A 12053-nucleotide genomic window follows, 5' to 3' on the forward strand; every position below is an offset into this window, starting at 1 on the left:
TGGCTCCAAAACATTTTGGGAGGGCAAGAGAGTGATTCGTTTTGGCAACGAATCACCCTAAATGGGCAGTTTGAGGTACAGATCATTCTGTACCCAAAATGTTTTGCACATCCCTACCCGATACTGAACTCGTTAGTCATTGATTGTGCATCCACCTCTAAGACGGGCCATTGCCATACTATGCCTTCTGATAAGGGAAGAAAAATGGGTCATGGGAGGGAAGATCTATTCTACCTCTACTTTGGCTATAAGTATAGCTAACTAAGTGGCTTGCTTGACCAGGTACAATCATTACTTATGGGATGCATTACTCCAGGACTCTACTTCAGTGAGCCTGGAGGAATTTCAGTACATATTTGCAGAGGTGTACGAGAAGACAATAGCCATCGCTAGGCAGCTGCTCAGCACCTTCAAGCATTTAGCTGAGACTGCATCATGAGTCATAGTAATGGCAGTGACAATACGCCATCACACGTGGCTGAGTTCCATGAACCTACAACAGGATATGCGTTACTGGGTTGAGAACTTGGCCTGTGATGGGAAAGGCTTGTTCAGTGAGAGTACGGACTCCACTATGGAGTTGTTAAAGAAATCAAAATATACAGCTAAGACTTCTATGGCTATGCCTTCTGCAACCTATACACCATCGCGTTATTCCATATGGGAAGCAATGGACCAATTACAGACAAGACTGGAAGGATTTCTGGCATCAGTACAGGCCGTATCAAAGAAATAAGAGTTAGGCTGGGCAGCAGCCTAAATGCCAGAACACCAGGTCTTCTAAGGACCAAAACAAGCAAACTCTTTGACCACCATCCACCGCAAACAGAACAACATCAACAACTACCTGCCACAAGTTTATATTTTCAACTTTGATGTTTGTTTAATTATGTAGATATGTTTTTTAACTGTCACTGAACTAAAATTAAGTGATAAGAGGGGACATGGTAAGAGGGGAAGTGGAATCCAAGTTGAGGTATTAGATAGCTGTGAGATGTCATATTTGTTTCTTTTTCTTTGTTTAAATAAAAAAAACTTTTTTAAAAAAACTACTACTACTACTATCTGCCAAGGCACACAACACCTGCCTTGTAGTTGTCATCAATCCCATCAGATTGGCAAGCCATGCCCAAGCATGGCACCATATAACATCAGACCAGTGGGAGCTCAGAATTATTGAGACTGGTTATGCTGTAGAGTTCAATGGTATGCCTCCGTTCTCAGGAATGAAATACACAAGAGCAACCTCAATATTGCTGGAGGAAGTGCAGGTGCTGTTGGAAAAGAAGACGATTGTTCCAGTGCGGTAGACAGAGAGGATGACCGGATTTTACTCCCATTACTTTCAAATCCCAAAGAGGGATGGGGGAATTTGGGCAATCATGGACCTTCGGGGTCTCAATTGGTTTGGGTGAGCACGCAAGTTCAGAATGATGACATTGTAAGGATTACTGCCTCTCCTGTGCAAGGAGGAGTGGGTGTCAACGTTAGACTTGAAGGGTGCATACTTCCATATAGGAATTGAAGAAAACTACTGCAAGTACTGGTGGTTTACAGTGGGAGATGCGGTGTACCAGTATATTGTACTCCCCTTTTGGTTGTCAACAGCCCTGTGTGGGTTCACATAAGTCATGGCTGTAGTGGTGGCACATATATGGACAGAAGGCATTGTGGTCTTGCTATATATAGACGACTGGTTTCTGGTGAGCGACAAAGAAAAGTTATGTTTGTAGATCCACTTTGTATTGCAGCTGCTTTAGGATCTGTGCATCAACGTCAACTGGAAGAAGAAGAACCTGGAACCACCAAATTGCATAAATTACATTGGGGCAATTCTAGATGTGCAGTTTAAAAGAGAATACTTACCAATAGAGCATTATCAGCAAATCAAGGCCCTGATACAGCTATTCAACTCTGCGCCAATGCAGGCTGCGAACAACATACAATGTTTGATTTGGTTAATGGCACTTTGCAATGTGGCTGTGCACTACATGCGACTGTGAATGCGGCCGATACAAATGTGGTACCTCAAGCACTTCCGCCCCAATGTGGACTGTCAACAGAAGTTGCTGTTGCTACTGCAGGGGGTTCTATGATCTCTGCACTGGTGAACTGTGGAGGCCAACCTGCTGGGCACATCCCTTTTCAGACCCTGACCCCCATACAATGGGTAATGACAGATGCGTCCCTCATAGGAACATAGGAAGCTACCATATACTGAGTCAGACCATAGGTCCATCTAGCTCAGTATTGTCTACAGAGACTGGCAGTGGCTTCTCCAAGGTTGCAGGCAGGAATCTCTCTCAGCCCTATCTTGGAGAAGCTAGGGAGGGAACTTGGAATGTTGACACTCTTCCCAGAGAAGCTCCACCCCCTAAGGGGAATATCTTACAGTGTAAACACTTCTAATCTCCCTTTCTTATACAACTGGGGTGGACCCTGCTTAGCTTAAGGGGACAAGTCATGCTTGCTACCACAAGACCAGCTCTTCAATGGGAGGCACATTGTGCTGAGCATCAGGTGCAGGGTGGGTGGATCAGGCAGTAGCCATGTCAACACATAAATTAATTAGAGTTAATGGCTGTGCTCATGGCACTGAAGGCATTCAAACCTCTGCCACACAACAGGATGGTGCAGTTCCAACTCGACAACACCACAGCTATAGTGTATCTCAACCGGTGGTGGTGGGTGGTCTCCTGCTCCCTTTGTACCTTGAGACTACAGATATGAGACTGGTGTGTTTGTCACAGTGTGTACCCTCTAGCCATATATATGCGGGGACAGTGTACTGGCAGATGACCACAGTCGTTCCATGGAGCATTATCAACTCCATGGATGGGAGATCAACTATATCTATCTGAGACAGGTGTTTGACTTGTGAGGGCATCTGACTGTGGACTTGTTTGCAGCTGATGCCAACAAAAAGTGTCCGAGATATTGCTCACGTGCCACTGTCAATTATGTCATCCACCCCAATTTAAGATGGTAGATGCATACACTTTTGAGGCGCATGTGGGCTAACTTTTTAACCACCTAACCTATTTAAACTAAATTTGCTACAGCTTTAGAGACACACATGGATGCCTCAATGGCATAGTTTTTTATTTATTTATTTATTTATTTTTGCATTTTTATACTGCCTTTCATTAAAAAATAACCCCAAGGCGGTTTACAAAAGTTAAAAACATACAATAAAAACACCATAAAAACATCATGCTAAAAGTATAAACACATAAAAACAGGCATAAAACAATACAACAGATTTTTATGATGTTATCCACCCCAATTCAAGATGGTGGACATGTAAATGTTTGAGGCGCAAGTGGGCTAACTTGTGGACCATCTAACTGATTTGAACCAAATTTGATACTGTCATAGTAAGTGACACATAGGGACTCTTCAGTCATGTAGTTTCTAATGATGTCATCCATGCTGATTCAAGATGGCGGGCACGTGAATGTTTGAGACACATGTAGGAACCCATTTGGACCAAATTTGGTACAGTTGTAGGACACATAGGGACACCTCAAACACATAGTTTGATGTTGACATTCACCCCAGTTCAAGATGGTGGACGCATGAGTGATTGAGGTGCAAGTGAGCTAATCTGTGAACTGCCTAACTGATTTTGACCAAATTTAGTCCAGTTGTAGGGATAATGAAAGGAATGTAGGCAGATTAGTTCTTACTAGAACTTGTATTTTAATCTGATAATAAATTATTGTTGGTGAAGTGTGATACTCTTCATTTTGGGTCTGCCTTAGTCACATGCCTTTGGAGGCCTTGGACTGTTCAGCCCTTCTAGGGAGGTTTGTGCCACTTTGCACACACATACATACCCAGGAATCTTATATTGAGAGAGAGGTTTGTCCCACATTAAAATAAAGTGAATGGTGGGACAAACCTCTGGGATGAATGAAGGATTAATCCCAGTGAATGCGCCCCCACCTTCCCCTCTGGCTCTGATAGGAGCTACGACAACTAGTGATTTAACTTATATGTCCCATTATCTCTGTTGGCCCAGATAATTTAAATTACTAGTAATGGCACATGACAGAACTGGGAGTTCCGATCAGGAAGTTCTGGTTACTCATCTGTTTAACTGAGAATAAGTTTGATAGTAAGTATTATCTCTAGAAGTATTAGAGATAATACTTCTCAAGAATGCTAGGAACATTCGTGTATTTTGATATATCTATCCATATATCCAGGGTATCATACAAACTGAATCTTTTATATTCTCGGGTTGAAAAATGTGTCTGGAATAAAGCATGGTCCTGAAAAGATGAGCAGATGCACAACTATATGAACAGGATGTTTTCCACATTAATACAAGTTTCATGAAATAGAGAGGTGTGGACGAATACATTTTCCCCTTACAGACTGTGTCTCAAGTAATTTTAAAGTTTGTTGTCCCCCCCCCCCCCCGCAGAACTGGATCTTAAGTTTACCTTTGGACAATTTTTGGATTGGATTGAATAATTTGGAAGAAAGTGATACTTTTTCTTGGTCGGAAGGCACACCAGCAAATATGAGGCTCACTTGGTAAGGAGTGGATGTGACATACATTCATAGCCCCAGTTCAGATATCAGATAGAACCAGGAATGAATCTACATTTTGTACAATGTTCTCTAGCCTCAGGTGTGTGCATCCCACCACCACCTTTGTGTGTGTTGGAAAGAAGGATTCTGCTTCTAACCATGCTTAGAATGAGCCACAATCTGTCATGACACATGAAGTGGGCAATCCTGGATTATTCTAGCCAGTTTTTTTTCAAACAACCAGGAACTGAAACTTGAATTAAGGTGGTGGTTCTAAGACAGGACTGGAAGTAGAATTTTTCCTCCCATCACTTGTGAAATGAAAGGGAGAGTATGTATACTGGGACTAGTAGATGTGAAGCAACACTAGGATTTGATCCTACTCAGTGATGTCTGAACCAGACTGTAGGCTTGGTTCAAACATAATGCTGAACTATGATTTAATACAGGCCTGCTCAACTTAGGCCCCCCAGCTGTTTTTGGACTACATCTCCCATAATCCCTAGCCACAGTAGCCAGGGATTATGGGAGTTGTAGGACAACATCTGCAGGAGGGCTGAAGTTGAGCGGCCCTGGCTTAATACTATGAAAACAAGGCTTGTACCTTTCCCTCTACTTCTCACTTTTGACAAAAGCACAGCTCCCCATTATGCATAAACTTGGAGAAGTGGTTTATTCTAACTAGATAATTAACAAACCAGGATATCAAACCACGGTTTGATCCTGGTTTGTTTTAACTAGCTAGAGTTAAATTAAACAACTTCCCAAGTTTATATGTAACGGAAATGGTTTAATCAAACCTTTAGCATTTCAATCAAACCTTTGAGATATTGGTCTCTTCTGAATTGTGCAACTAAGAAAGGACCAGCATTGATTGGGTAGCCCATTTGGCTGGCTTTCTAAATCAACTATGAAGGTGTTTGGGGGGCAGAAGATGATTATTTTTCTCTGGGTCATTTTATATTTTATAGTATATAGGGATGTGTACAAACCACAATTCGACCCATGATTTGAGCACAGTTTGGTATTGCAGTTTGAGAGCTTTAAGAAATTGGATAGCAGGTTCTTACCTGCTCTCTGCCACCCAATGCAGCTTCTTGCTGAGGCAGTGCGCATCCCAAAAAGCCCTGCATGGCACCAGCACGCACATGGCATTAGCACGGGCACCATTTACTTGGTCAACATGGTGTTGCTGACCATGCAAATGGCGCTCACATATGTGTGGCTCCCATGTATGTGCTGGTGCTGTGTGGGGCTTTTTGGGATGTGCACTGCCTCAGCAGTAAGCTGCATGGGGCCGCAGAGAGCAGGTAAGGATCTGCTGCTCACTTTTTAAAGTGGGTTGAACCATGGGTCATGCACATCCCTAATAGTATAGCACCCAAGCAGGATATTAAGAAGCTTCCTCCTGGACAAGCCCCTAATTACTAGAAGAAAAGGAGCAAAATGGAACTATATACCTATACTATCCAGTATAGGTATAATAAGTTTCCTCTGACATAAATCTTCTGATAGAGATTGTGTTACCCTTGCAATTCTACATTTACCCTGCCTTTATTTATTTATTTTTTACATTATAATAATGTGTCTTTTTAAAATCTAATTTGAAAGGCTTCGGCTGTCACACCCAGTTCAGGCAAACACTACATATTGTGTGAAAATTTCCAAACACAGTTTGGTTGCTTTGCATTGTGATGCAAAGGCACATTGGATCTGCAAGCAAAGTGTAGGTGAGTAAATTTCTATACATTGTTTTTAATTCATTAATGTCTTCATTAAGCATTATATAGAAACTAGTGAATTTTGGCCCGTTGAACAACGGGCCCTAGTAACGGCTCTCCTGTCCCCCCGCTGCCATTCCCCCTCCCTCCCAGCTGACACCCCCCCCCATTAAGGGCCAAATCGGCCCAGCCACTTGCCCCTGCAGCTTCCGCCGCCGACCAACCGGCCGCCCACCCAGCTGCCGATACCTCCTTACCGCCGGCACACGTCCTCCGCTTGATCCGCTGATCAATTAACAGAAGGAGAGAGGTGCTCGCATGCAGAGCTCTACTCTCTTTAAAGTCTCTTCCCGAACTGGCGCTTTGCGTCCTTGCCGCCCAAACCGCCAGTTCGGGAAGAGACTTTAAAGAGAGTAGAGCTCTGCATGCGAACACCTCTCTCCTTCTGTTAATTGATCAGCGGATCAAGCGGAGGACGTGTGCCGGCGGTAAGGAGGTATCGGCAGCTGGGTGGGCGGCCGGTTGGTCGGCGGCGGAAGCTGCGGGGGCAAGTGGCTGGGCCGATTTGGCCCTTAATGGGGGGGGTCAGCTGGGAGGGAGGGTCGGCGGCGTCGGCTGCGGGTGCCTTTTTTTAAATATTTAAGTGGCCTCCGCTCCGCCCCCGGCCTCCGTCTCTTTTGGCCGAGGCAGCGCCGAGGCTCCGCCGCTGCCTCGCTCAGTTTACCCCGGCGCCGGTTTTCCGGCTTCTTCGGGGCGGCCGCTTCTGGCCGCCCAAGATGGCTGCCGGGTACCGGCGAGCGTGTCTCCCTTGCCCTGTTCTGGGCCTGCGCTTCGCGCAGGCCCAGAACAGGGCAGGGAGGCACGGACACACGCTTGGTGTCCGTCCACGGACGGACACCAAGCGTTTTATTAGAGAGGATGACACATACTGAATTCTCAAGGCTGTGATTTATACAAACCCATGTTGTAATAATCTTGTTAGTAAGGTTGTTCAGTCTGAATTAGAACAGTAGCTTAATTACTTGAGGTTATTGCTACAACTTGGCCTAAAAGCACCGTAAAACAATACTGAGCACAATTACCTTTTTTGCAATATATATTTAAAATATCCACTTTGTAAAAGTGGAACATATTTTCAGTACACTGTATAGATATTGCTATCTCTAAGGTGCTACCCTGTTTCCCTGAAAATAAGACATACCCATAAAATAAGCCGTAGCAGGATTTCTAAGCAGTTGTGCAATATAAGCCATACCCCGAAAATAAGACATAGTGGTGATCTCTCCTGGCTCAGTAGTAGGCTGCTTGCTGAAGCTTTCCCCCTATGCCCCTGGTGTGTGTGTATGGGGTGAGAGAGACTCACAGACAGGGGTGTAACAATACCGGTAGGGGTGGCAGGCTGCAAGCTGAGGCATACGGTAGAGGGAAGTACGGTAAAAAATCTCCTCAGAAAATCTCCTCCTCAATCTCCCCTCCTCCTGGCGCGGTGGTGCGGGAGGCGGCAAGAGTACACCAGGAAGCGATGCCGGGCGGGAGATTTTTACCGTACTTCCCTCTACCGTATGCCTCAGCTTGCAGCCTGCCACCCCTACCGGTATCGTTACACCCCTGTCTGTGGGTCTCTCTCACTCCACACACACACCAGTAAAGCTGCTGCTCCCCAACACTGACCAGCAACAGTCTGTGGGTCTTATATGGATCATATGAGAGTTATGCAGGGCCGGACTGGGGGCACCGAGAGGGCGCCGGAATGTATGTGGGGAGGGCGCCAGGTTTTGAGCAGAATAGATAATTAAGGGTGAGAGTTGGGGCGCAGGGGCACCGCATGGGTAGGGCTCACCGGGAATATGCCCTGTTGACCTATGGGCCAGTCCGAGCCTGGAGTTATGACGATGTTCCAGAAGAAGATAACTTAACTATAATTGAATAAATGTAGATTGTTGTACCACACTCAATAAAAATAAGACATCCCCTGAAAATAAGCCATAGTGTGTCTCCTTGAGGAAAAATAAATATAAGACAGTGTCTTATTTTCGGGGAAACACGGTATGTAAATTCTTAGATGGTGAATTCATACTATAGGAATCCTAGCTACTTTTTATTTATTTTTTACATTACTTAGTTATTTTGTTTAGGAGGCTTTCTTCCAGCCTTCTGCCATGGCATATTATGATACAAAACAAATACAGATTATATGGTGTGGTAGGATTACACAGAACAGCTTCAGAGAGGGCAGTTAGAATAGATGAGTTCTTGGGTTCCTTCCATCCCTGTGATTATTATGGATTTGCCCACAAAACATATCCTGCAGTATGTATTGTTGGCCCTGGTGTAGGAAAAATAGAAGTGAGATGACTGTGGGATAATAATTGTTGTCAGAAGTAGGAGAGAAATAGTTTACTCAGCTCTAGTTGCTTACTTCTGAGCAGTTTATTTCACTGAGAAAAACCCATATTTGTAGGACTGTTTTTAAGTGAAAGTAGTGAAATGTGACAAACCCTTAAACTGGCATTTATTGGTCATTAAAAATACCCAGACTCTTAGAGTACATTTCTTTGTTGGGAATTGATACCAGTGCAATGTGGTGTACAGTTTATTTAATCTAGTCAAATTAATGTATGGGTGTTTTTTTTGTCCTACAGTTGTTGACCGTTATCAAAAATATGAAGGAAAGGTGCTCCTCTCTCCACCAGACTTTACACCCCAAGTACATACAGATTTGGTTTCTGCTAAGGCAGCATGCTTGCAGCTTAGAGAGCAGTGTACAGGGATCACTGTCTGGAATGACACCTATGCCCTTACCAGAGGAACTGTGTTGCTAAGAAGTGAGGAGAGCCATTCTGTAGCTTATGTAAAATCAGGTAGTCCGAGATTCTTAAATGCCTTGTGGATCCAAGCTCATATTTGTGTGTTATGTGATGCAACTGGAAAACTGATGTCTCTTGCAGGACTGATGGGTGAACATTCTAAGACAGATTGTGGGTGCTCTGTGTCTTAATGAAGGAGGGTAATTCTCTCCTGAAAGAAACTTAAATAACAATACTGAATTTTGTATTTTGACCAAGTATCCCCTTGTTTGTGTAATATGCATGTTTATTCTAAAGTCAAAATCTCATTTGAAATGGCTGTGTAATTGTTTTAGTGGTGTGAAAAAACATTGAGAAAACTTCGTGTACTGGGGAGAGAGCGCGCATTAATCACTTCAGTGTTAAATAACAGTGAAAAGAAGCAAGAGAACTGTGAAGCACACTTTTGCTACTTAACTATTAACCCTTCCCTTTCAGCACTTATGTGGTTTGTGAGTACATTCTGCCATATGTGTTCCCTAGTGCAAGTAGACCAGTCTGCCAATTTATTTTTGTAGACACTGTATTCTTTACTTGGAAGAGGAACTGTTGTCCAGTTTGGCTCTAGCTGCTGAGGGAACAGGAACTAAGAACTCACACACTCTTGTGGCTTTAGACATAATCCAACTATGGTATATCCAGAGGATAATGCAGAATACCAGTTGTGGAAGGCGCAGTGGGGGGATGCAGTGACTGCAGCATATCCTCACAGTGAGGCAACCGGATTCAAAACACAAACTACTTCTTTTGCCTACCAGACTGTTACTTCAACACCGGATCAGCAGTTTGTTTGTTTGTTTGTTTGTTTGTTTGTTTGTTTAGATTTATATGTCGCCCTACTCCCATAGGACTCAGGGCGGCTTACAAGCAATAACATACACAACAACACAATTTCATAAAAATATATCTTACATAGATTCATAAACTACAACCCCATACAATACTCATTCCACATGACATAATGACCATGGGTTACAAGATCACTCTACGACCATCTATCTCAGCGACCGAACACCTGGTGGAAAATTTCAGTCTTACATGCCTTACGAAAGGCCAACAGATCATGGATAGTTCTGATATTATCCGGGAGACTGTTCCATAGAGTTGGGGCCACCACTGAGAAGGCTCTGACTCTTGTTGATTGCAATTTAATATTCCTAGGGCCTGAGATCACCAAGGCATTACTTGTGGCTGATCTCAGTTGCCTCCTGTGCACCACAAGTACCAAGTGCACCACAAGACCCACAGGGCAACCACCTAACCAACCAAAGGGAAAGGTCAAAAGAAAAGCAGCTCCAGTAGTGCCTCCATCGGAAGGTGATGGCTATACTTTGAAGACCATGGATATAGATTCTGAGGGGACAGGCCATCCCTCGGACCCACCTTTGGATGTGCCCCTAAAACATCAGAGGAGTTAAAGGCTTCCATCAGAAGAGTTAAAGGCATATCATGCCCAGATAAGGGAGATGGCGGAGGCCTTGGGCCTTGGGAAGCTGAAGCTTCCAGAGACAGACTTGAAGGACCTGGTCTATAACATGATGACTGCGGCAAAAACATCTCGCCCGGTTGCCCTTCCAGTGCTGCCGGTAATTACCAAGGCAGCCTGGGAGGTGCTGCAGACCTCAACGCCTACTTCTAAACATCTAGAGGGATTATATAGGATCCAAGAGGAGGATAATATGTACATTATCCTTTTGTGACATCCAGCATTAAACTCCTTAGTAATTGATTGTGCATCAACATCCAAGGGTGAGCACAGGCGTACCACACTTTCAGATAAAGTAGGAAGAAAGATGGACGTTAGGGGGAGGGAGATATATTCCACCTCCAGTTTGGCCATAAGAATTGCAAACTATGCCGCCCATATGGCCAGGTACAGTCATTTTTTTGTGGGACGTCTTGTTGCAGTATTCTAATTCCATGGCTCCGGAGGAGTTTCAGGGCCCAAGCATGGCACCACATAACATCATATACCAGTGGGTACTCTGAATTATTGAGACTGGACACGCCTTAGAGTTCAAAACTTTGCCACCATTCTCAGGCATAAAATACACAAGAGCAACTCCTGCATTATTAGAAGAAGTGCAGGTGCTGTTGGAAAAGAAGGCCATCGTCCTGATCTGGTGGACAGAGAGATTGTCCGGATTTTACTCCTGTTACTTTCAGATCTTGAAGAGGGATGGGGAAATTCGGGCAATCATGGACTTTCGGGGTATCAACTGTTTTGTGTGGGCACGCAAGTTCAGAATGACAACGTTGCAAGGGATACTGCCTCTCTTGTGTAGGGAGGAGTGTGTGGCAACATTAGATTTAAAGGATGAGTAATTCCAGATGGGAATTCAAGAGAACCTCCCTGAGCCATTTCTGGAAGGGTGGTGTAGAAATCAAATACATACATACATACATACATACATATCTAAGATTTACAGTGGGAGATGCAGTGTGCCAATATACTGTCCTACCCTTTGGATTATCAACAGCCCCAAGCATGTTCACAAAAGTCATGGTGGTGGCAGTGGCATACTTACTCATGGAAGACATTGTGGTTTTCCTATTTTTAGACGATTGGCTTCTGGTAGGCAGCGACAAAGAAAGGTTATGTTCGCAGATTCACTTTGTATTGCAACTGCTGTGGGATCTAGGCATCAACATCAACTGGAAGAAGTCGGACCTGGAACCACAGAGACACATACATTACTTTGAAGCAATTCTGGATGTACAATTAAAAAGGGCATTCTTACCAACAGAACACTATCCGCACATCAGGAACCTGATCTGCAATTTCATCATGACCCCAATACAGTCTGCAGAAAGCATTCAGCAATTGATGAGGCTAATGGCATCTTGCAATGCCATGGTGCATTGCACACGTCTGCGTATGAGGCCGCTGCAGAAGTGGTACCCCATTCTTGACAGCCAGAGCAAGCTGCTGACACTCCCACAC

The 12053-nt window shown here is 44.2% G+C and overlaps 1 protein-coding gene across 8 annotated transcripts in view; it reads left to right on the forward strand.

Moving 5' to 3' along the window:
* The window catches only part of LOC128345453 (uncharacterized), a 244597-nt gene that overhangs the window by 4661 nt on the left and 227883 nt on the right, over window positions 1–12053 (forward strand). For all 8 annotated transcript variants that reach the window (XM_053297393.1, XM_053297396.1, XM_053297395.1 and 5 more), the window contains 3 exons: window positions 4433–4545; window positions 6154–6272; window positions 8906–9124. In XM_053297393.1, coding sequence (XP_053153368.1) covers window positions 4433–4545; window positions 6154–6272; window positions 8906–9124 — 451 coding nt within the window. The remainder of the gene's footprint in view (window positions 1–4432; window positions 4546–6153; window positions 6273–8905; window positions 9125–12053) is intronic.

This window comes from Hemicordylus capensis, chromosome 2 (genome assembly GCF_027244095.1).
Source record: "Hemicordylus capensis ecotype Gifberg chromosome 2, rHemCap1.1.pri, whole genome shotgun sequence".
In the NCBI taxonomy this organism is placed as follows: Eukaryota; Metazoa; Chordata; class Lepidosauria; order Squamata; family Cordylidae; genus Hemicordylus; species Hemicordylus capensis.